This window comes from Brachyhypopomus gauderio, chromosome 10, assembly GCF_052324685.1.
Source record: "Brachyhypopomus gauderio isolate BG-103 chromosome 10, BGAUD_0.2, whole genome shotgun sequence".
NCBI classification, from domain to species: domain Eukaryota; kingdom Metazoa; phylum Chordata; class Actinopteri; order Gymnotiformes; family Hypopomidae; genus Brachyhypopomus; species Brachyhypopomus gauderio.
Genome location: NC_135220.1, coordinates 18413933 through 18440146, shown reverse-complemented (window position 1 = coordinate 18440146; position 26214 = coordinate 18413933). Strand labels below are relative to the sequence as shown.

At 41.5% G+C, this 26214-nt stretch overlaps 1 protein-coding gene across 10 annotated transcripts; it reads right to left on the bottom strand.

The window, feature by feature from the left end:
- Positions 1-1970: 1970 nt before the first annotated feature.
- b3glctb (beta 3-glucosyltransferase b) lies at positions 1971-22813 on the bottom strand. Of its 10 annotated transcripts, none has more exons than XM_077020185.1 (17): positions 22453-22813; positions 21889-21928; positions 21616-21711; positions 21233-21342; positions 18597-18673; positions 18144-18255; positions 17458-17594; positions 17291-17354; positions 16276-16407; positions 15277-15346; positions 14091-14204; positions 11877-11976; positions 5715-5834; positions 5020-5164; positions 4678-4829; positions 3414-4310; positions 1971-2631 (listed from the first exon to the last, which is right to left on the bottom strand). In XM_077020185.1, exons 3-16 carry the CDS (start codon positions 21641-21643, stop codon positions 4289-4291), a joined length of 1383 nt encoding a protein of 460 aa, XP_076876300.1. In that variant the 5' UTR covers positions 21644-21711; positions 21889-21928; positions 22453-22813; the 3' UTR covers positions 1971-2631; positions 3414-4288. The 10 variants fall into 10 exon arrangements, with proteins under 10 accessions (XP_076876300.1, XP_076876304.1, XP_076876296.1 ...); XM_077020189.1 differs by lacking the exon at positions 21616-21711 and having other exon boundaries at positions 3414-4138; positions 4258-4310; positions 5776-5834; XM_077020181.1 differs by lacking the exon at positions 21616-21711 and having other exon boundaries at positions 1971-2249; positions 2468-2631; positions 22453-22812.
- Between the last annotated feature and the right edge of the window lie 3401 nt (positions 22814-26214).

Genomic DNA, 26214 nt, shown 5'->3' with positions numbered 1-26214 from the left:
CCTTAGATGTCTCCTTTCCTCTCAGCATTGTTGATCTCAGCATTGATGTCTCATTTGACTGGTCTACAATCACATGCGTCTCACCCGAGTCTTTTACCTAAATGACTTCACCAATGCAGCTGAGGTTCATTTTTGCACATGCTTTTGCACATGCTCTGATTCCATGTTTCATGCTGGCAACTCACACATTTCCCCCAAACAACTAAACAATTGTACAGAGAACAAAAGATCCTATTGTTCTGTTCTTCTTAGTACTGAAAATAAAAAGGAGCCTAAACTCTGCTCTTCAGTTTTAAAAGCTACACTGTAAACATCAACATTATACCCATCGGCGCAGATGGAAATTCTGAAGTGAGGGGGACCAAGCTGTACAATATATACGTTTATGCTTGTAGATGCTAGATTTCGGATGGGGTCAATATAAATCTGGAGGGGACATGTCCCCCCCGTCCCCAGTGCCATCTGCGCCCCTGATTATACCTCTAGGTCCAGACCATTATTGAGCAAGGTAAATGTTATACATCTTTAAACAACTAGCTCCTTAAATAGCTTCTCTTAAAAAACATTAGCACTATGAGTGATTTTATAAGGATTTTAAATGACAAGTAGAGGTTCTAAAATGTTTTTTCCAGTTCTGCCTAATCTCAGTGCAGCCTTTACTGTGTACTATAGACATTTATATAGTCTTAAATTGACTTCAAATATAGGTTGAACTAATAGGAATTCCCAAACTGGTTTTAGTTCCAGACTGCCGATTCATGGTTTGCTTTGCATATGTGAACATGTCAAACAAACTCAGACCCTTTTACAGTTACCACAAAACGAGCTGAATTCATACCACCTCCTGAGGAGATCTCAGCACAGGAAATTTATGGTTAATAATGTTGTACTCTTGAAGAGAACAAAGTGACCTATGTCCCTATCTCACCGATGTCTTGTAAACCCCAAGACTTGCTATGCACAGCTGCAGTCACGAGCAAACGCTGGCGTATGGGATTGCATGGCCCTGCAGGGATACCCAGCCACTCTGTATTCCACCCAGGAACTCTTCCTCGGTTGTTTTAACAGTTTGTTTCTTGTTGATTTTTCTGTCTTAGTTGTTTTTGTCTCATTTATTTCATGAAAAAGTTGCAGTCATATAACAGCAGCATGAAAAGTGGCCATCTGACACTACCCATAATTCAGCATTACACAGATGGGGTTTGACTTCTAAAAGAGCTGTGATGTGAACTACAAGTGGTCTGATATCTCATCAGCACTATAGAAGACCAGAAAGAGGACAGAGGCTTCTTTAAAGTTCACTTACATTGAAGTGAACATAAAAAGAATTGAGGTAGGTTGCAGATGGGTCCGTCTGAGGTCCACTCCAACAGAACGGAGTTTGGCTCATTTAACACCCTGATGGGGCCGACTGTCTAAGGACCTAAGAAGGGCCCTGACATTAGACATTTTAAAACTGAGACTGCCTATTTGATCTAGTTTTCAGTTAGGTTTAAGGTACTGTTCTTAGGTCTTCAGCAACATTATTGCACTGCTATTCTACCTGCATTTCCTGCTTGAATTAGCTTGTTTGAAATATGCCGTATATAACACACCTTGCCCACTGTGAACATTCAAATAAACATTTAAAAAATATCTTTATTGGAGAGTTTTATTGGAGAAAGTTCTTGTTTCTCCTCCCTTGAATGATAATATGAAGATGGCTTGCTGTGCAGGGAAATGGGGAGTCTGGTGTGTATAAATCCAGACCCACACAGACAGACAATGTGAAGGACAGCAGGCAGAGAAATTTAATTGGTTTCAAATTTGGCTTGTACAGCTTAGTTCATATCGATATTCCAATTCATAAAACAAAATGATGCACTCATTACCGAATGTGTCTCCCAGCTTGAGTACGGGGTACGATTCCTGACCGGCTGCTGCCTGTGTGGATTTTACACCCTCCCCCTGTGCCTGTGTGGAGTTTACACCCTCCCCCTGTACCTGTGTGGAGTTTACACCCTCCCCCTGTGCCTGTGTGGAGTTTACACCCTCACCCTGTACCTGTGTGGAGTTTACACCCTCCCCCTGTACCTGTGTGGAGTTTACACCCTCCCCCTGTACCTGTGTGGAGTTTACACCCTCACCTGTGTGGAGTTTACACCCTCCCCCTGTGCCTATGTGGAGTTCACATCCTCTCCCTGCTGTCCGTGTGGAGGTTACACCCTCTCCCTGTGCTTGTGTGGAGGTTACACCATCACCTTATGCACCTGTGGAGTTCCAAACGGAGTTGTTCTATCATCTATTATACTATTATTAATATTACTATTATATTCCTATATGTATGAGTCCTTTAAATTTCCATGGAAGTTACCTAATAACCCCTTTTCAGATATTGTACAGTAATTTATATAGTATGTAATCTTGCTGCAGGACAGATTCTAAATTGAAAAGACATATTTGAGGAAGTTTAAAACAGCTGAAATACCTTGAAATACAGTGTGTAATTCTAAACCTATGAATCCTCTGGAGTCTGCAGCTCTCAGCACATCTTTCTTCAGATTAAAGTGGAGCTGAATGGTGAGTGTGAGATTATCCCAGTATGACACTGAGAAATCACGAAGTGTCACGCAGAGTCCTGCAAGGATGTATCTGCAAAAAAAATGAGTGCAGATTCACTTGTGTGTGTGTGGTCCTACTGCCCAGCTGTCTGAGCACATCACGTATGTCTTACAGCCCTTACATTTCCTGGGAACTAACGTAAGAACATTTAAACACTCTCATTTCATTTAGTGGAAGCCCAAAGTGATATTTTTAACTTCAAACAAAGGATCAGAATTTTTTAATGAGAACTGAAAGTGTATTATTGAATTCTGAGAATAAACCTCTGAGGTGTTGTGTCAGAGCAGCGGGCACATCAGTCAAGGTCAGGAGGAAGCCGTCAGAACCCTCTGGAGAGGCACCTTGGCATTTACCTCAGGATATTACACACACTGCTGCTGTTTACCAACTATTTCCCCTTTATCTCTCTGCCTGAACCAGTATGATGATTATAATTACAAGACAAAATTGAGAGAACCACATTGACAGAAGCAGGTGTCACCCCCCCCCCCCCCCCCCCCCCCCCCCCTTTGTGATTTCGATGTACTGGTCCATGAATGTGCATGGATTAACTTTAAATGGAAACACCTGGACGCACAGTCCCTGGGATGAACTGCATAGTGTTTAAACGCGCGCGCACACACACACACACATCACACAGTACTAAAAATATAAAAAGCATGTTATTTCTTGGGGATGAGTTTCCCAAAAGTACTGTAATATAAAAGCACAACATTCCTCTCACACTACGCTGTATTCTGTAATGTTTTCTGGGCAGAGGGACTTAAACAGTTTTGTTTGTCAGCTGCATCCAGACAAGATGCTGAACGTACATTTACACTGCAGCAAAGTCAAACACCTGCTACACCTCCTGCTCCACCTCCTGCCAGCTGCTTTGGGGGCGTGTGACTAAAAACACAAAAAGACCATCCTAAAAAAAAAACAACATTAATACATTTGTCTTATAAGCTAATTAACTACCCGGTCACATGTCAACATCATAAAATACATACAATTATCTTAAACAAAATATTAAATCCCATGAGAAGCAGGAACTATTTCACACTCCTCTGCTGTGCTTTACTTGTCAAAAAAGAACAGAACCGCCCGACGTTGTAATGATAATTCTCTCTTCCCACTTGTCACAACACTGATTTCAGTGTGTGTCTTGTCATAACAAAAACTGAGTGCTGATTGGCTGCCGTCCAGCCCTGCTCGGTTCTCATTTGCATAAAGTTGAGAAGTTCCATTTTTCAACACTCTCTTTGCTTTATCCGCAGTGTGCTAGCTCCCACAATCCTATGTGCACAAACGCTGTCTCCCTATCCATCCATCCAACCCTCACATTTACGAAGAAACTTGCTTCTTTTTTTTACACTATAAATATATATTTTGCACTGGACAATAAACTGTAAATCCCTGTACATTTTAAAGCAACCTACATTATGATGCACAATTCTGCAAACAGTATTTCCCAGTTCCCCTCCAGGAGTGGCCCTGTGTCTCAGGCAGGTGTAATTCTTGGGCTTTATGATTCTGAAGAACAATGATTTGTTTCCTGCAAAAAGTACCTGTTTATTATACATTTTTGCATGCTGAATCCAAATAAGCTCATCACTCGTTTTTCCCCAGTTTATGGACATGTCATTATGTACTTGTATAGTGTGGAAACAGTACCAAGGAATGTGGATCTCCTCTAAGCTGCAGACTACTGTTGAAGAGGGATCTTCCTGAAGTCAAATATAGGCAAAAAAAAATCATACTTAAATATATGCATTGTATGTTTCTACAAATTCTAAGCACAACAGTCATGTTTATGAAAAAGCAATAAATGTGATGGAAAAAATAAGAAAGAAAAAATTAAAACAGGTCTGGAACAGCATTGAATCAAGTACGATACAGTCAGTCTTAGTTTGTGAAACAAAACTTGTGGAAATGCAGAGTTGTGAAAAGGCCAGCATGTCACACAGGGGCAACACACCCAGACTGGGAAAGAGGTGTGAAACATGCAGAACTGTGGTGCAGAACAACTCTGCTCCACATTTACACCCACACACAATATAAATGAGGCATCTTAACGACAGCTACAGCTCCTGCCTGTGCTCTCTGGTTAAGAGATGATGAAATGGCTCCCCGGTGTCCAACAGCCACTGCTGGTAGACAGCAATAGGGTTGATGTTCCAGTGCTTGTGGAAAGAAATGGGGCTCTGGCGTAGCAGGAGCTCTTTGGGGTAGTCGTCAGGACGGGCCTGCAGACCAGGGAGGAAGCAGATATGACACCACAGGAGAAGAACCGGGCTAGAACATGAAGATTCATTCAGAAATTCCTCTAAGTTTTTAAGTATAAAAAAATCTGATGACAATGTACTATAAAGAAGTGCTGTGTGTGTGTGTGTGTGTGTGTGTGTGTGTGTGTGTGTGTGTGTGTGTGTGTATTACCTGGTGAAACTGTGGGCTGTGTATGACTGGAAGGCCCAGTCTGCTGAGACACCTCCCCAACACCATGTCATCTGGAGCATCTGGACTGGGACAGCTGCAGCCACTGGACAGGATCCTTGAGACGGCCACTCTGCTGAACACCATACTGGAGCGAAGGGAAAGAACAGGTAGATATGAGGTAGGTCAGGAACCATCAGACAGAACAAACATTTAGACAGATCAAGAAACGTCTGAGCCGGCAGGTCCTCAAGCTTCCACAGGGACAAAAATGAGAAATGTGAGCATAACCCATCAGACTGGACCATGAACCCCCCCACCCCATCTGACTGGACTGTGAACCCCACCCCATCATCAGAATGGACTGTGAACCCTTCTGCAGTAAGTGCCCAACTCACACACTGTGTATGCAGAAGCTACGACACCAAGGCTGAAATCCAAGAGTATGTTCTAGGGGAGCTCATTTGTTACCTGATAAAGACAGCAATCAAACGAGCATCCAAATATCTTTAGACTTTCATCAATACCAACGTCGAAACAAACCTAGAGGATGTCAACAGTGAAAAATCGAAACACGGTGGACATTCCTTTAAGCATTTAAGAAAATCAATTCACCCACAAGTCATCCAACGAAGGGTGTAGCTGAAGTCTGGGGGGTTGGGGGGGGGGGGGGGGCGTGGCCGATGTGGAAGACTCACCCTGCCCCACCAGTGAGGTAACTGTACCCGCCCTTAGTGAGGCCGTAACCGTAGCGCTCACCGATGCCCACCGCCTCTCTGGGGTCGTAGCAGCGCAGGAGCTGTCGCAGTCTTGGTAAGCTGCCAATCAAAAGACAGAACAGTCATTCCACACCACCGAGGTCAGAGTTCATGAGAGGGAAGCATAAAAAAAAATGCAAAATAAAGTTCAAACTACTTTTCAATTTACATAAAAAAGTAATAATGTTTTCTCTGGACAGTCATGAGTGTTTTATTGATAGAGGCCCCAAGTGTGTTTTCACATATACAATTTTCACTGTCAGTGAAGGTAACACTAAGAATCTAGTGTATGGCATTGAAATGGACAGTGCACCTAAAATAAACGGAGTTGTTTAATTTACAACCATATTTATCTTTCATTTTTATCATGACACTGTCAAGGGCATAGTAGGAATGCAAAGATTAAGTATTGCCAGTGGAACGCCAAGTGGAATAACTAAACAAACGACCAGTAGGTGAGAAGAACCATAAAAAAATAAGTTACATTTCAAAAATATTATATCGTGAACAAAGATTAATTAGAGCTTCAGGAGTGGTTTAAATGCAAACATAAAACAAAACCTAGACTACAAAAGAAACACCACATATATAACACACACACACTACAAGTGAAAACCAAGGAAAATATAGTCCTACACCAATTCTGACAAAACACAGGAACGATCCCCAATCCCACACAGGCATCAGTCCTTACAGTCAGTAACTACACATGGCCACAAGAACACACAATTACACACAGAACAAAGAAGTGCATCACAAGATCTACACAAATTTCCTAACTATATACATCAAGAGGCAAGGTATGTACAGCTAGGAGATCACAAACCCAAACAATAACATCTGCTAACAGGGGCCCTGCTAAGTTAGGATGAGCCAAGGATGAGCCTGTCTTCTCCCAGTCCTTATATAGGCCACAGCAATCACTTAAGGTCTGGGTGGAGCCAGTAACAAGGTAGGCAGTGACAATCAAATCCCGAACTGGAACACAGAAACCAGGAGCGAACTGCAACAACCCTGGAGAATAACAATATCTCACTGAATATGATATGTTCATAATATGGAAACAAATTTAAACACATCTTATTAAAAGTGTGCTAAAATACAAATACATCTTTGACAAAATTCCACAAATAACTGTCCATACTGATCCATTATCAGGATCTATAGAACATCTTTCAGGATCTGTTATGTCATCCGCCTTCGTGAATATGTAATTTGGGCTGTTCCTAGCCTTGGGGTGAAGGATCCAGGACAATGCAACTGCATATAGATCCATTTGCCTGCAGTGTGATTTACAAAACCTCCAGGTATTCTAGAGAATGGAGATTGCATTAATATGACTGAAGGGCAGGTACTAGTGTTTTACATAGATAAATTACAGGCATTGAGGGTGCATTGTTCTATGTTTAAAGGTCAATACAATGATGCAAGTTTGCTGCCTCAGTGTTTATATAGTATAAAGGTGTACAATTATAAGCATTCCATAAATTTAACATTTAATTTACAAATACATCCAGTTTAAACAAAGACTTATATTGACAGTGTTGAGTCTTCTTCGTTCTGCAATTTGCCTCGGCATGCTGGATATCAGCTTCTGGGCAAAATCTGCCTAATCAGTGCTTGAAGTTGATCAGTTTATGGGTTTGTTTGTCCATCTTATTTTTGAGAACTGACCACAGGTTCTCAATGGGATTAAGATCTGGGACGTTTCCTGGCCATGGACTCAAAATTTCAAAGTTTTGTTCACCGAGCCTCTTGGTTATCACTTTTGCCTTGTGACATGGTGCTCCACCATGCTGGAAAACCATTGTTCATCTCCAAATTGCTCCTGGATTGTTGGGAAAAATTGTTCTTGGAGGATATTTTGATACTATTCCTTATTCGTGGCAGAGTTCTTAGGAAAACTCTAAGAACAATCCCACAAATCCCCGTCTCAGGATGCTTCACACAGGATTCATGGTAGTGCAATAATTTCTCCAGATGTCCCAAACAGTCTGAAGAGGACTTCATCAGAGAAAATCGTTTTACCCCAGTTCTCCGCAGTCCAATCACAATACTTCCTGCAGAATGTCAGTCTGTCCTTGATGTTTGTGTTGGAGAGAAGTGGTGTCCTTCTCGACACCAAGTCATCCTCCAAAAGCCTTCGTCTCACTGTGCGTTCAGATGCACTCACACCTGCCTTCTGCCGTTCCAGAGCCAGCTGTGCCCTGGTGGTGACCCGATCTCATAGCTTCATCCTCTGTAGAAGACACTCCTGACTCTCCACTGACTTTTTTAGCACCCTGAAGCCTTCTTCACTGCAAGTGAACCACTCTCACTAAAGTTTTTGCTGATTGGATAATTGGTTGATTGGGGTGCTGTCTTACAAGCAGCAATGTCCTTGCCTGTGAAACCCTTTTGATGCAATGATGGCTGTATGTGTTTCCTTGGAGGTCACCATGGTTAACAGAAGAAAACATCAAAGCAGGTTTACACTTTAAAAGCAACCTGTCTGCTCTTCTAACCAGTATGGAAGAGTGATATCAGTTGTCTTGTCCTCATGAACCCTTTTCTCCTGAGTTTGCAGGCCATTTTATAGGGCTGAAACACAGTGGCTGGAATGCTGTAACTTTTTATGATAAGGTCATATTCATTACAGGTAATGACTTTTAATTAATTCGAATTCATCTAATCACTCTTCATAATCTAGAGAATACAAATTGCCAGAATAAAAACTGAGGTAGCAAAGCACACTTTATGAAAACCAAAATTTATGCCATTCTCAAAACTTTTGGTGATGACTATATTCTCAGCTAGGGCGGTAGTGGCCTGAGAAAGTGAGCTCTCTTTAGCTAGGGTGAGAGTGACCTGAGAAAGTGAGCACGCTCAGCTTGGGTGAGAGTGACCTGAGAAAGTGAGCACTCTCAGCTAGGGCGAGAGTGGCCTAAAAAAGTGAGCACTCTCAGCTAGGGCGAGAGTGGCCTGAGAAAGTGAACACTGTCAGCTAGGGTGAGAGTGGCCTGAGAAAGTGAACACTGTCAGCTAGGGTGAGAGTGGCCTGAGAAAGAGATGATGATGAAGAAAGTACAAGTAGAAGTGAGTAAGCTAATGAACTGCTGATTGGGGACAAGGGAGGAACTGTGAAAAAGAGCAGTGTGTGTGTGTGTGTGTGTGTGTGTGTGTGTGTGTGTGTGTGTGTGTGTGTGTGTGTGTTGGGTTAAATTGGAGTCCACCAATCCGTGACACAATCAGAAATCATTAATTTTACCATCTTAACATTTCAGTTTAGTTTAACTTTGTTTTTGGTAGATTACTACTGAAAATGTTTAGTATATGCAAAAACCTAGCTTAAATATTGCTTTTGCACATCATTCAAGTTTTATTTGTAAATCTTCCATAAATTGTTGACAAATCATTGGATTCTTATGCAATTTAGCACTCTTTACCTGGGACCTTTGTAAATCAGGGAATAATTATATAATATCCATATATCAGACTACCTACGAATACTTATATATTAGACCCCTTATGAATATTTATGTATACAGTACAAGTTTGGACTCACCTTCTCATTCGAATTTCTTTATTTCCATGACTGTTTACATTGTAGATTCTCACTGAAGGCATCACAACTATGAATGAACACATGTGGAGTTATGTACTTAACAAAAAACATGTGAAGTGAAAACATGTTTTATATTCTAGTTTCTTCAAAATAGCTACATTTTGCTCTGATTACTGCTTTGCACACTCTTGGCATTCTCTCAATGAGCTTCCACTAATTAACCCTGATAAGGCACACCTGAAACCCATTTCAGGTGACTACCTCTTGAAGCTCATTGAGAGAATGCCAACAGTGTGCAATGCAGTAATCAGAGCAAAGGTTGGCTATTTTGAAGAAATTAGAATATAAAACATGTTTTCAGTTATTTCACCTTTTTTTGTTAAGTACATAACTCCACGAGTTCATCGTTTTGATGCCTTCAGTGAATCTACAATGTAAATAGTCAGGAAAATAAAGGAAACACATTGAATGAGAAGGTGTGTCCAAACTTTTGGCCTGTGCTGTACCTATATATCAGACCACTTATGAATACTTATATATACACCTATATATCAGACCACTTATGAATACTTGTATATACCTATATATCAGACCACTTATGAATACTTATATATACCTATATATCAGACCACTTATGAATACTTGTATATACCTATATATCAGACCACTTATGAATACTTATATATACCTATATATCAGACCACTTATGAATACTTATATATACACCTATATATCAGACCACTTATGAATACTTGTATATACCTATATATCAGACCACTTATGAATACTTATATATACCTATATATCAGACCACTTATGAATACTTATATATATCTATATATCAGACCACTTATAAATACTTGGAGACTGTACTCTCTCCATTCCTCTTTACACTCTACACCTCAGACTTTCAGTACAACTCTGAGACGTGCCACATGCAGAAGTTTTCGGACGATACTGCCATTGTGGCCTGTGTACGAGGAGGACAGGAGGAGGAGTACAGACATCTTGTGGGTGACTTTGCAGCATGGTGCAGCAGGAACAACCTACTGCTTAACACCTCCAAGACCAAGGAGATGGTGGTGGACTTCCGCAGGACCAGACCACCCACACAGCCTGTCTCTATTGAGGGGGTTGATGTGGAGACGGTTAAGACCTACAGGTATCTCGGACTACACCTGGATGATAGGCTGGACTGGTCAACCAACACGGACTTCCTGTACAGAAAGGGGCAGAGCCGGCTCTACTTTCTGAGGAGGCTGGGATCCTTCAACATCTGTAGGAAGCTCCTGCAGATGTTCTATCAGACTGTAGTGTCCAGCTGTCTCTTCTACGCTGTGGTGTGCTGGGGAGGGAGCATCAAGAAGAGGGATGAGATGCGATTGGACAAGCTGGTCAGGCGTGCAGGGTCTGTAGTTGGTGTGGAGCTGGACTCTGTGGTTACGGTGGTGGAGAGGAGAACACTGTGCAAACTGCTCTCCATCATGGAGGATGATGGTCACCCACTACACACCATCATTGTGGACCAGAGGAGCAAGTTCAGTGGCAGGTTCCTGTCACAGAGCAGCTGTACAGACAGACTCAGGAAATCATTTGTCCCGAGAGCCATTAGGCTCTTTAACTCCTCCCAGTGGAGTCGGTAGAGGGAGGGGGACAGATGAGGAACGAGTCGTTACTATTGCACAACAGTCTATACCACCTCACGGTACATCTGCCCTTCTGGACTCCGGTCATCTGACTGTTTGTCCTGAACATTTATGTCCATACATTCCGCTCATTGTCCGTATACTGTCAGTATATCCACACTCCTGGTCACTTTGACACTTCGACACTTTTACACTTCTACACTTTTACACTCTTTAAGGACATCCCATTAATTTGCACTACTGGACATTGCACATTAGTTCCAGTTCTACCAATCTTGGTCGGGATACTTGATAATTGTACACTTGTTTGTATAGTCTTTTGTATTGTTTGTGAATGTCATATAAGTTATTGTGAAATTGTTTGTGTGCGTCCTTTACTGTGATCTGTTATGGTGTAACTGCTACTGGCTGCTAAATTTCCTTCGGGATCAATAAAGTATGTATGTATGTATGTATGTATGTATGTATGTATCTATCTATCTATATATACCTATATATCAGACCAATTATTAATACTTATATATACCTATATATCAGACCACTTACGAATATTTATATAATCCTATATATCGAAACACTTATGAATACTTATAGGCTGCTGCTGTCCCCTATAGTAAATTGCTAAACTGCAGCTCTGTGAACTGTCAAAATATTCACACTCAAAATTCAAACCTTGGCTAAACGTGCTGTCTTCATGCCAAATCAAACCCCACCCCTGGGCTCCAAACCCCACCTCTGGGCTCCCCACTCAACAGACACTGAACCACACCGTGTCTACACCACTCTGTGAAGATGATGTTCAGGCAGGTGCGATACAGCGTTCAGGCTTCAGGTCTGTTATCAGTGAAGGGACCGCTGCTTTCTGTTAATTAATTAACTAATAACGGTTTAACTTTTTAATTGCTGTATTACCTGATCAAGGTGTCGTCGTCGACGAGGAGGAGCCATGGTGCCCGCGTCACTCCTCCCTGAGCAAACCTGCTCAAGATGGCAAACGTCTTGGCACAGTGTCCTGAGAGCCCAAAACAAAACACCACTATATAACACTGGCCCTGAATTAACACCTCCCACCTGGGGAGAATGGGGTGGGGTAGGGGTAGGGCGGGGTATATGAGGGGTAGGTGTAGGGTGGGGTAGTAGGAGGGTTGGGTAGGAGTAGGGTGGAGTAGAAGGAGGGGTAGGAGTACAGTGGGGTAGGAGGAGGGGTAGGAGGAGTGTGGGGTATGAGGAGAGTGAGGTAGGAGGAGGGGTAGGAGGAGGGTGAGGTAGGAGGAGGGTGGGGTAGGGGTAGGGTGGGGTAAGAGGAGGGGTAGGAGTAGGGTCGGGTAAGGGGAGAGTGGGGTAGAAGGAGGGGTAGGAGTAGGGTGGGGTAGGAGGAGGATGGGGTAGGGGTAGGGTGAGGTAGGAGGAGGGTGGGGTAGGCTGATGTCCAGTTGACAAAATGAACAGGTGTGAGGTTTTCTCCCTGAATACAGAAGCTTCATCTACAACCTTTGATGTAAAATTTCTTCATACGGGCTTCTACAGAGCAGAAAACGTTCCGTTGACCTGAACTTCAGTATTAACTTCTCTTTGAAGCTCCAATTAATTTGTCACCAAAGTCTTCAGATGTTGCCTCTTCCCAAAAGCCAAAGGATGACGGCATGAATAATAATGGAGATAATAATGGAGAGGAGAGGCAGTGGGAGCAGGGTAAAGGGCACAAAAAGAGTTGACGTGAAACAGAAGTGACATTAATGGCATCCATCTGTTTCAGGAGAGCTAATGATCGCAGAGAATTTAGCAGTTAATTCCACTTTTGCCTTACTGCAGCCTCCTGGATGCCAAAAAATGGCCATGCAGTGAGGATGAAACTGATTTTTAAAACAGACCTGAGATTAGGTGACGCACCACAGGTCAACGATAATGGGATGATGAAAGAGACTGACAGACAGGGAGAGGTTCAGAGAGGTAGACAGACAGGTGAGGAGAGATAAGGAGAGGTAGAGAGAGACAGGTGAGGAGAGGTAAGGAGAGGTAGAGAGAGACAGGTGAGGAGAGATAAGGAGAGGTAGGGAAACAGAGGGAAAAGGTGGGGAGATGAAGCAGAGCTCTATAGCCTTAGAATGTCTTCATCTTCATAGAGTATACTGAGATCCGTGTGCATAACACACACTTTGTGAATTTGGGGTGGAAGATTCTTTCCCAGGAGTGTGAGGGTTGGGGTGGGGGGGGGGGGGGGGGGAGGGGGTTAGGTTAGCTTCAACATACACCTTCCTTTGTCCTCTTCAGGGTTTTGAAATACAGACTCACTGATTGTATAATTGTTCTCTATCAAAGCCAAACCTTAGATGCCCATTAGAATGAGATGTTTGTTTGTTTTCTTACAATCCAAATACATTTACTTAAAAATGGAAGCAGCTAGTTAGACTCCTGGCCATGACTACAAATGCTCTGTCAAAGGTTTAATACAACATGATTCATGTGTAAAAGAACTGCTTTTGGAAGTAATCAGATATCATCTGTTTCTGTGTCTATGCACCTCTAGCGTGTAAGCAGTGTTGGAGCCAGGCATGCGTAAACAGGCTTTGCAGGTCAGACCCCATCAACAGCTGGATAACACTGGATGCCACATGGTCCTGCATGAACAAGCATCCCGTCAAGACCACTCCCTCTGGCCTTTGGTCCGTTCGGTGTGAAATGGACCACATACATACACGCACAACCTGCATGCTGGAACAAGCAAAAGCTAAAAGCTAAAGCTAACAGCAGGGCCCGTTCAAGGATAGTGGTGTTCATAAAGGATGAGATCCGAGACATCCCTAATGTCAGGGCCATATATGAATCACCACAGATATGGACCATGGCGATACGAATCATGACAGATATGAAACATCACAGCGAATATAAACAGTTCACATACACACTTGGCTCCCACATCAGAGTTTACGAAGGGCCAGATATGAATCATCATAGATATGAATCACAGTTCTTTCTCTATGGACTAACAGGACACACAAAGATCTGGACGAAGGCACTGAGAGTGAAGCTACAAGAATGTGAGAGCTTTATTTTGAGGCTGCATCAGAACAAAGACATGGCCGACGTTACTGTTGTGAACAGAACCGTTGGACTCAGGTGACTAACCTTTCTCAGTGTTGGCCACTCCCAGGTCAGTGGTGGGGATGGTGGGATCAGAGAGGTCACTGTAATACTCCAATGACATGGCATCCTTGGCCCAAGTCTTCTTCACTACTGGCACTAGGGGGAGAGCATATAAAAAACCAAAAAGGCAGGCCTGGAAATACAACTAAACAGAAATACATTCACTTCAATACGAAGACGTCCTTGCAAAACATGTCTTCATTTATTTAACCAGTCCAATAGAACTCAACAGAACAAATGTGCTGTCATCACCCTGATGAATTATGTCACAAGACTCTGAGCATATTGTGCTACATAAAAATGTTCACAAAACAGACTGTGACAAATTATGGCATACCAGTAAACAAGCATCAGTGGCGTCAGCCTATCAAATTAAAACCGCAAACGGCAGTCACAAATAGCTGATTGCATATAACTCATTATGGCTTTATCTTGTTGTTCGAGGCACTTCTTGTGTCTTAATGCAGTATTTTCTCTTCTTTTAGCTAATGTTGCATATTTTGAAGGGTGCTTTTTTGGCCATCCTGCAGCACCATAAGATAATCATGTAAATCTCGCAACAGTTAAGCCTAGCCAGTGGAAATGCCCAAAAACACACGTCCCATGTCTTTAACTTCACACACAGACAGGTCTTTCAAATACAAATGTAACAAATCCTGACTAACAGTGGTACGTTTGCTTACTACACATTCCCCACCTATTCTGTCAAACCTACCTATTCATTCATCCATCCCTGAAGTTTGAGATTTTAGAGATTACTGCTCACATATTAAATTATGCATGACCATAGGGCTATTTTCTGTAACACTACACCTACATCAACTGTGGCCATGAAATAAGATTACTAAAGAATTTATGGGTGAAGGAAGGAGCTACTGATGAACGTCCCCTCTGACGATCAACTCAAGCCTGCGAAGACTCCGGGCCTCACAGGACTCATCTTCCGTGAATGAACAGAAATGACACTTTAATATCATTAGATGTTAATGTGTGCTTAATGTGCCTATGTCTGAGGCAATTATCATCTCTTGTATCTTAAATAGAATCAGGCCATGTTTCCAGAAGTCTGCTTGCTCATAAGTGAACTACAGTATTCATAATCAGAAACATCATGGAAGGACCAGAGTGGTTTTCAACCATAATGGCTGTGAGCTCTCATTTAGCGCACCTCTGTCACTGTGGAATTTCTGACAGGTCTTCACTGCAACAAAGATGTCTTCTCTCTCCACTGGGCTCCCCTATGGAGATATCCAAAAGAGAACAATAGTAATACAAGATCTTTACTTGGTACAGAGTGAAATCCAGATGACCCTAAACTCCTGTTTTGCTATTTGTAATATTGAAATTACATTCCTGCTTTGGGAAGCATCAGATAAGACCTTGATGGTATGCATAGATGAACTGGAAAGATTTCTGTTTTAATTACATGCTACTTAACAGCATGTAAAGTATAGCTGTAACACTGGGTAGTTGAAAAGCTGTTGTAACTCTACATTACCAAGAAAATACATTACCAAGAAAATGTTTCCCAGTTAACATGCATCATTAATATCTTAGAAGAATGATTATAATCACAAGATGTATCTGACCAAAAGTATGTCAAATAATTGTTCTATAATTATAATGGACTTACTGAAGCATTCAGCATAAAACTGACCTGTAGAATCTGTAACACTTTCTGTACAGTCCAAAGTCCTAAACTCTCAGCGGTAGCAGTAACCACTAATATAAATCATATGACTGATAAAATGGCCTGAATTAAGGCCAGTCTCTCATTTACTGGTAATGGAATAAATGAAAAGCAGCTCATGTTTCTTTAACTGTTATGTAAGAAAACGACATGTAGGGAATTAATGCTGTTTGAAGGCCAAGCTTATTTTGTGCCTGACCTTCACATGAAGTGGATTATTCGATTGTCTCATGCCACTTGTTTCCATTTATAACATCACGTATGAGTGGTTTGTTTTAAATGTATATTACTTAAAACTCTAAACACCTGCTGTTTCTTTGCGAATGATCAGCCATACTCCACAACGGGTAATTAACCATTATACCAGTAAAACTACAGGAGTCTGGAGTTGAAATATGAACTGCACATATTGGTCAGGCTGTTCTTGCAACAGTACAGTCCAGCTCGAGCTCACGTGTCCAGGTCAGAGCCACATACGCAGCTAGGCAGGTACGTGTTGACAGTGGAAGCACAGTGCTCAGTGCTGGGGGAGCCGTGTAGGTCAGAGCAGAACTGGTGTACCGGCATCAGAGCAGGTCCGTGAGCCTCTTCCCAAATATACAGAGCAATCTACACAAACAACAGATCAGTCAGAGCAGGCAATAACAGAACTCCAGGCACAGTACAGGGCAGAGAACATGTAATGGTATGCACAGGGGCCAGAGGCGTTGAGAAGGGACATTAGTGAGACGGAAGGTGAGCGATCAGGTGACAGGTCGGTAAGACAGGTGTGTGGAAGAGGTGAGAGCAGACAGAACAGCCTCTCCAAACTCCAAGAGTATAAGGTATGAGAATGGAAGGAGAGAATCACTCTGACAGCCTTATTCTAAGTGAGAGAGAGAGGGGGGGAGAGAGAGAGGGAGAGAGACAGAGAGAGAGAACTAAAATTGAAACTGAAAATTGAGAAGGAGCAAAAGAGAAAGGGAGAGAGAGAAGGAGAGAGGGAGAGATATCTCACACTAACAGATGTTCATGGACAGAAGGTGACATTTGCTCATAGAAGCATCAGGTATGTAACACAGCCTAAGATGGAAAAAGTTGGCGATAATGGAAAGAGGATAAAGATGCTAGAAGGAGCAAATGGAGATGAAGATGAGACAGGAGTGAGCAGATAGATAATGAGAGAGTAGAGTGTGGCTAACAGGTGGATAACTGAAGACTTCAGTCTAAATCTATAACTTAGCTGCCTCATATCACATTATACTAATATTCTAAGAAAAGAAGTCAGGATACAGGGTGAGACATTAATATAATATGCTGTTCACAATGAGCTCTGAAGGACATTCAACTTATTCCACTTACCCCGAGTACATACAATCAGTGATATACTGATACTGATCTTATAATAACCTTTGTGTTGAACTTGGGGTAATGTGATTCTTTACATGTGTAGTTTCATAGGAACTGCTACATTTAGCTGTCCACTCACTCCTGCTGCCACTGACAGACGTACCTCGTGTTTGAGGTCGATGGTGAAATCAGACTTGGGCGGTTCATATTTCATGTAGCTGGCCAGCCTGAAATGTCAATGAAGTCATTAGATGACCACGCGACGTGTAGTACTCAAACAGCTCACCACCCGCCATGGCAAAACAGGAGACCTGTATCAATCTGCCTCACCTCTTCACCAGAACACAGCTGAGGGCCCAGCCAGCTATGAAGTCTGGGTAAGCAAAAGTGTCCGGCTCTTCCGAGAAGGCGTAATGGTGTATTATGGTGGCATCGTCGTCATGGAGCGCCCTGCCCAGAAACCACTCCTGACCGGGGAAGGGTGCTCAGGGTAAATGTTTGTAGTGGAAGAGCGCTCAGGGTAGAAGTTTGTAGGGTAAAAGAGTGCTCAGGGTAAAGGTTCGCAGGGTAAAAGAGTGCTCAGGGTAAAACTTTCCGTTTGGCACCAGCCTATCAGTGTGAAAGGGAGACCCACAAACAGATTACCTAGCGAGCACAAAAATCAGATTTTTTCCCCCCAAAATCGGACAGTACAGATGGAGGTACAGCACTGGGAGAGTAATCAAAGGCAGACCAAAACTAAAGCCAGACAAGGCCGTCATCTTCTTAAGACAGAACTTTTCTGGGTTCTGTATTTTTCCACAAAAAAAAAAATCTAATAACACTAATGAATGATGACATAATTATTCTATCAAAAATAAACAGAGGCATTATAGTTTAGGCTCTCAGAACATTCTGTGACAGGAGTGTATGAGCCAGCAGCTCGGACTCGTGCCTGGCCGACTGAAGTCGGTCCAACTTTAAGTGAACTCAGCTGCACGCTGTGCTGCCGAGGAACTGAAGGACTGCAGACTCACCCGGCCTGCGCCAAACCGGGCCAGCACCTGCAGCAGTCTGGCCAGGTTGATCACCGTCTCCTCCTCCAGGAAGAAGACCCACAAAGAGCTCTGACAGTAATCTTCAGCCAGACTGGGAGACAGTTGCAGACACAACCGTATTTATGGGCTTAACACTCAGCCACAACAGTCAAAAAAGCACCAATAAATATCAACATTCCAGTTAATGCAGATAACACACAGGCTAAATATGTACAAAAAACAGTTCAGAGATAAAGATATCCAAGAATTGATATCAGAGTGGCAACATTAACATCTCGGTGTGCCTGTGTTTGCCGTAAGCTGGTGTACATTTTTATGGTGTTAAAAATGTCTCTGTATTAGGCTGACAAAGTTAATAAAACTGCATTTTATCAAACAAAAATTCTAGTTGTTCTGAACTCATTTATATAAACATATAAAAGCTGAGCTCACCGAGGCAGAGCAGGAAGAATCCCCCAGTCCCCATCGTACGCAGACAGCTCATGAAGGAACACAACATCTGGAGCGCCCTGTGACACACACACACACACACACACACACACACACACACACACACAGGAGAGGAAAATTCACACCTGCACTGCAAGGGGACTTTGTGAAGATAAATAACAAATAAAACCTGCTATCTAAATCAGCCCAATAATGTCAGACAGCCAACGCCTTGAATCATTCAGTCTACATTTCACTCAGCTGGGCTAATACGTATAAATCTACCATGCAAATTAATTAACGAGACATCAACGTGTTCAGGGCAATCAGAGTTTACAAGCTATTACTGAACAAATCCGGTTTTCCAGCATCAGCGCTGCAGTTAAGAAGGAGAGGTGAGGCAGGTGTCATCAGTAATGTCTGGAGACTCCACATGTTTCTCACGTTAATGTCCTGAAGGCACCTCAGCAGTCAGGCATGACCGAATGTTATCAAGCACTTTTACTCCCACTGACAACCTGGAGCTTCACAGGAGCCTGTCTGAAAAATAGCACAGCGCAGCTCCTAGAGCGGGCCTGGGGTAGTACGGCGGACTACCATTCAGAAGGGTTACCTTCTTCAGGAAGAGCTTCTGGGGATTCAAGACCATCATGCATCTTGTGGAAGGCATTAAACTGCACTAATGCAGGAACCTGAAGGGCAATGCTGGTGAGGGTGAGGGCTGACTCAGGACCCAGGCAGGCTTACACAGTGTGGGGGGTGTGAGGACTCAGGACCCTGGCAGGCTTACACAGTGTGGGCATTAAATACTGTGGGAAATGCAACAAACACCTGCCTGGGATGTCAAGACAAAGATCAGACATGACGAGTGTCCTGAGATCAGATATGACGAGTGTCCTAAGATCAGATATGACGAGTGTCCTAAGATCAGATATGACGAGTGTCCTAAGATCAGATATGACGAGTGTCCTAAGATCAGATATGACGAGTGTCCTGAGATCAGATATGACGAGTGTCCTAAGATCAGATATGACGAGTGTCCTAAGATCAGATATGACGAGTGTCCTAAGATCAGATATGACGAGTGTCCTGAGATCAGATATGACGAGTGTCCTAAGATCAGATATGACGAGTGTCCTGAGATCAGATATGACGAGTGTCCTAAGATCAGATATGACGAGTGTCCTGAGATCAGATATGACGAGTGTCCTGAGATCAGATATGACGAGTGTCCTGAGATCAGATATGACGAGTGTCCTAAGATCAGATATGACGAGTGTCCTGAGATCAGATATGACGAGTGTCCTAAGATCAGACATGACGAGTGTCCTGAGATCAGATATGACGAGTGTCCTGAGATCAGACATGACGAGTGTCCTGAGATCAGATATGACGAGTGTCCTAAGATCAGATATGACGAGTGTCCTAAGATCAGATATGACGAGTGTCCTAAGATCAGATATGACGAGTGTCCTAAGCTGAGGGCATCACACAGTCTCCAGGTGACATGGGTTGTCAGAACCCTTTCCTTAAGGTGCAGAATAACCATGATGAAGCCACAGAAGTGCTAAACCATGTCCAGCACAAGTCGATGGGGTCTTCTCCACACGCTGTTCTCACCGCTCCCTGTCGTGCAGACAGCTAGGAGCTCACCTGCTCATGCATGCTCAGCACCCAATGGTAACACGGTCCCCTAAGTCCATGTCTCAGAGAGCCTCTCTCCCATTAAGTCACACACTGAGAAACACACAGGCATGTCCGAACATCTTTAGAAGAGACCAAACACCAAGCATAAAAGACAAGGAAACTTTTAGTTTGCTTTTTCGTCTTTTACTAGGGTCCTAAAAACAACAAAAACACCACCAACAGCAACAACATAATTTATATTCAAACAATAAAGTCATTCATTTTTAAAAAATGCAGGGTCATTGTTTGCTGAAAGAGAGAGTAAATATTCATCAGCTCTTCCGGTTTGCATATACATGCGAGGGTGTGAGTGAGTGTGGTGGATGTAGACACTACAAATCACTAAAGCACTATCCAAACAGAAAAAAACAGAACATTTATTCTCTCACTCGCTCTGTAGTCAGTAGTGAGGAGCACCTAGAAGCCCTTGTCTATTTTTTCCCAGTGATTTCTCACCAAGACTGAGAGGTTCTAGTCACACACAGACAAATCCATGCATCACAAGGGCTGCATTCCGTATTATTGACCATTACAATCGGTATTCACACTCCACACTTTCCTCAATACAGCCACAAGTCGTATGAAGAAAGCAGAGTGCGCACCCTTCTGACAAAAGTGTGCATTGCCTCTTAAAACATTAAAGAGGCAACCTTTTTCCATTAGAGGAACTACTTTGAAAACACATGAAACAGTTATTTGGTCATGGACTGGATTCATGACTACAGCAGGTGCAGCCAGGTGATGATTATTATTCCAAACACGATACTTGGGTGCAGTCCGTACAAGGTGCAGAAACAAGAAACACCTGTATTATGAAATGCAAATAACCAATTTGCAGCCACTATACTTTACATTATTGCCAACAAGCCACATTTTAAATTGATGTTGTTTTAAGCACAACATTTAAAGTGATCAGAACAGCAAACGTGTTGAGCTTATCTAGCTGCATCTACCTGGTTAAGGGTTTGAGCTTGATGAAAAATATTCCCCCTCTTCTGTTCTGCCCTCTGAGCATGGTAGGATATCTTCTGGCTCTGAATTACAAATACAACCTCTCGAAGTTCTGAGTGAGTGAGTGAGGTAAGAGAGAGAGAGAGAGAGAGAGAGAGAGAGAGAGAGAGAGAGAGAGCGATATAGAAAACACATATCAACATATAACTAGACAAGATTAAGATTTGCAAGGGTTTTGTATGTCTATTATATACAGTCACTGCTCTTTTTGCATGATAATCTATTCTGTTTCAAAAGGAAATTGAAGTGTTCCTAAAATACATTAAAACCTGTGTTAGTCTAGGTACATTCAGTAATCTAAAAGTGAGATCCAGGAGCTTAACACCTGAAGCTGTTCCCCACTGACACAGCATCAGAGTTCATGTCCCACGTTTCAGTCCTTTACATGACCTGGTCACTTCTTTCTTCAGACTGGAAATGACTGCAAGATACCACTGAAATCACTTTTAAATTATGTTTTAGGGTGCCTCCAGAATCCTCCATCTAGTATTTTGTGAGGTCCTTTCATATCTTACTTGGTAAAACTTAGTAAAACTACTTGTTGCAAAGCGAATAATTTGCTACACAGCAGTAAGACACCTCCTTCACTTAAACTCACCGATTAACCGGTTCATGGGAACTTGCCTTTCCATTGTTCTCTGTGGAGACAGAATTAAAGGCTGAAGCTGCAGTATGCATGCTAAGTGATAGCCTAATTTAAAAAACTCCGTCTGAACTACATCTTAATTGGCAAACCTTAATAGCAATACTATCGTTACCAACAATGACAGGTATTTTATGTGGTTTCACTAAACAAAGGCAACACTTCGGGCTGTGTTTAGATGAATGCTATTCGCAACAATAACGTCGGGAAAGGCTCACTTGGAAGCAAGCTGCCGTCACATCACGCGTGGCAATGAAAGAAGAGTGAAAGAAGAGTGAAAGAGTGGAAGAAGATGCTTTTAAACTCAGCCCAGGGCAGCTATCACTTGGTGACAGTATCAAAACATGAAAATAATAGGCGCTTTAATGTTCGAATCTAAGCCATTCACGAATTGGAGTTGTGGAGATTGCCTTACTTTTATCGAAGATAAAAATATATATGCGACGGTATAATGCCACCAAGGCATTTTTGTACATTGTAAAAGAAGTTAGCTTAGGCTGGCTAACCTAGGCTACTCACCAAATGAGAACAGAAAGGCAGACAAAAATATAACACTACATCCCACGTAACCGTGCTCAGTCATTGCCGAATTCTCTCTGATGTTACGAGAGAGGTTAACGTTGGGTTATCAAATGTCCTTCATGATGTCAAAAAACATTAAAACAATACGAAATGCAGACGACAAGTGTAATTGTGGCTGAAATGTTGCTGCAGAGTCGTCTGTGATGACAAGCAAGCTGAGTCATAAATTGCGACCACTGGCGGTCAGCTGCCGCGCAATCCAAGTATTACTCCTGCAATCTTCCTGCAGGCTGGAACAACTCAAAATAAACTGATGCTGCGTTTTCAATAATATGATCAATAACAATTACATTTGATAGTGAGCTGATGTCCTTAGTGTAAGACCTTTATTTTGAAGGACCTTATTAAGTCTACTTGCTTATACGTATCAACATTATGTAGTGATGAAATAGTAATAATACTCCGACACATATGCATACAATATCTTGACATATTATTTAGCTTTTAAATCAACAATGCCACAAATCTCAATAACCGTTGACAACGTGCATGCTTAACTTTCCGGTGACGTTATTCCTGAAACCGTTGCGAAGTTAAATACGTTTTTGTTTTAATTTGCAAGAAACCTCACATGAACAGCTGTACCAGTAATATACATAAATCTCAACATTCTTAGATTAAAAAAGAAAACAGAATATCATCGGGGTTCATATTAAGCTGAAAGCTTATACATGTCAATGGATTTACAATATTACGGGTACGTCTTCAAATGCAATGCTCGCGACGCATTTCGGTACCGTAATATTTTTTTCAAAATCAAAGTCATATTCGACCATATACTACACAGCTATTCATTTTAAAAAATCAATGAAATGAAATGAAATTTATTGCTCCTTGTGTGTAATATAACACGGGCCCTGAGATGTGTAATACGGGTAATGTGGGTTTACAGTTATTGTCTATTTTGTGTAGAGCACTATTAGAAAATATTGGAACTCTTACCATTTAATCTGTTTTCACCAGCTAAGTCAATATTTCACATGTTACGTTACGCATGGATTGGTATATGAGCGTCCTTCAATGCCAGATGGGACTGGGATGTGTGTTTCTACAATGAGCATTATCTTCTCCACTGTGCCAGTGGAAATAATAGGAAATCTGTTATAAAACCAGTTTTCCTGTACTGGTCATTTTAAAGGTTTAACTGCATATGGGTGTATTGCTCCTTAATGTTCATAAAGATAGACCTAACATGGGGCATCTGCTTCAGACGGTTTCATTTGAAGTTACATGTCCTCTAGTTTACCAGTGCCAGTTAGGGCATCTAGCATTTTTATCTGTTTTCACAAATTAGAGGTTTCACCTGTTCAACTGTACAATAAATGTATTGTATGCCCTTCAAAATAATGCAGTAAAGTGCAGACCCAACCTCTCTAGTCTTCTGATATAAAGCAGCATAAATCTGCGATATAGCCCATTTTCACTAATTAGATTAACGTTCCGCACTTTCAGCTACACATAATGTGTTTTGCTCTTTGGATGTCCTTGGCCTGATATTAGACTAGATCATGTCCGCTGTCCCCTAATAAAATATAAAGGGCATATTCTAACTGGTCCACTTCAACAAGTTAATTATGCTTCATGCCTGCAATTCATATTCTTTCCTTCTTTACCAGCATATACCTGATAGTGGCATTCTAGGTTATGTGCCCTAGTAGATCTCATGTTTTGTATCCTGCCAATTTACTGTTGATAATGAACAGACTGAGACATATTCTGGAGATTTAAAGATAATAACTGCTCTTTGTGGGATATTTTGTTAGAATATTACTTGTTAATTCCACTAGACATGATAAAAAGATCTGGTCTCTGTGGTCTTATAGGATGAAATTACCCCAGAAGCCTAATTAATTCAACAAAATTGTGATTTTTACACAATTAGTAGTATTTTACACAAGTAGGCTAGAATTACCGGTAGTCAAATATTATTATTCTATTAGATCTTACATATAAATACTGAAATATTTTTATTTAGTATTATTATTATTAAATATTATGCAATTTTATAAGCATTATTGACTGTTATGAATTAACATATTAAGAATAGTCATTATAGTTTATAATTATAGTAACCTGTCCTTACTGCATTTAAATGTTTAAAATTAATACAACAATAACATTAATTATTATAACACAACTAAAATGGACAACGGTAAAAATACATTTCCATATTATTATTATTTTAGATCACAGCACATTTTTTTAAAACAGTGAATGGTGTTCACTCCTCTCCTATATGATGTCTGATTTACTGATGAACGATAGAGCATAAATGGAATATAAAATGTTTGTTTACCACTGTTTAAAGCACTTGTATCCAGAGGTTGTATCCAGTTGTATTGTTCATTATGAAAGCACGTCATTTGTTGCAAAGGGCTATACTGGACTTATGGCACTGTGTCTAGGACACTCTGTACACAGAGAACCAGACTGGGCCTATGGTAGTTAAGGCACTGTGTAGGTCACCACAGTGTAGACAGAACTTTCTGTGTAGACAGAAATACACAAGTCTAAACCATCTGAAAGGATCTTGCACACACAACAAAATAGGAATAAAAATAATATAAAAACTAGGGTTAGGGTTAGGGCTAACCGTTTCTTAAAAGCATCTTAATGTTAACACCACCTTTAATACCAGAATATTCTATATAATACCCACTCTACCACAATGATCTTTGCATTACTTTGAGCAACCCCAGCTACACAGAGGTATATGCAGTTCCTCGTAAAACCACTAGATGTCCTCAAGATCGTATAGTCGCTTGTTCGGTCTTACATGTGCGGTTACTACGACCGCATGGTAATGTTTACAAATTGCCGGCTGAAATAACCACGCGCCAAGGTGTGGTTGTCATACCACATCTGTTGTGATGTTCTACAATTGCACTTAATCTGTGCATTAATATGTACAAACTAAAAATAACATTGTTGTATTTACGAATAGTAAAATATTTTTACAAAATATCTTGGTACTAAACCTATCACACAATTTTGACAATCACATGACGTCACCTATTGCTGGATAATTATATAAGCTAAAGTGTCTTAATAAATACAAAGAAATAAATACAAGTTGTTAATTAAAATAGGACAGGAAAAGAAAACTGTAGGAAATCCGGGGTTTTAAATATAATTATTTCAATATATATTTTAGGGTATTACAAGCATTTTACTTATTAGCTACTTTCATCTTACATATGAAAACCAACAAGGGTTTTTTTGTCCATGTGGCTTCTTTGATGAGGAGCGTCCTCTCCCTCATTGGCACGTTTTGATAACCCTATTCTACCTAAATGCTGAGGCTCTCGCAGATCACAGTAATATTGTGTATATTTCGTTTTAATTAAGGCAATAATATATATATGAATCATTCATATTTGAACGACAATCTGTACCTACTTTTTTAATTCACCAAAAAAGTAGTAGTCAACAAATGAACTGAATGTAGGATAAACTATCACTTGGTAAATCTAATAGGCTGGTCAGTCCGTCGTCTCTACCATCGCAACACGCTCTTTGTTGTCTAGGAAAGCATGGGCAAGGGGCGGGGCTTATTTTACAACTAGTCGGGGGGGCCGAGCTGTCCTCGCCTCGGCCTCTGATAGGTTTAGATTTCAACCCAGCGACTGAGAAACGATTCACTAGCAAATAAGAAACGCCCCCACCCCGTGCCGGGAAAGTAAGTTAGAAAATACCAGG

Coding starts and splice junctions, on each gene's coding strand:
- b3glctb (XM_077020180.1), bottom strand. CDS start 21,922: ATGGAAAGGCAAGTTCCCATGAACCGGTTAATCG. Junction 5,165..5,714: donor TACCTCACTGGTGGGGCAGG/GTGAGTCTTCCA, acceptor CCTTCGCTCCAG/TATGGTGTTCAGCAGAGTGG. Junction 4,311..4,677: donor CTCTTAACCAGAGAGCACAG/GCAGGAGCTGTA, acceptor ATTTGACTTCAG/GAAGATCCCTCTTCAACAGT.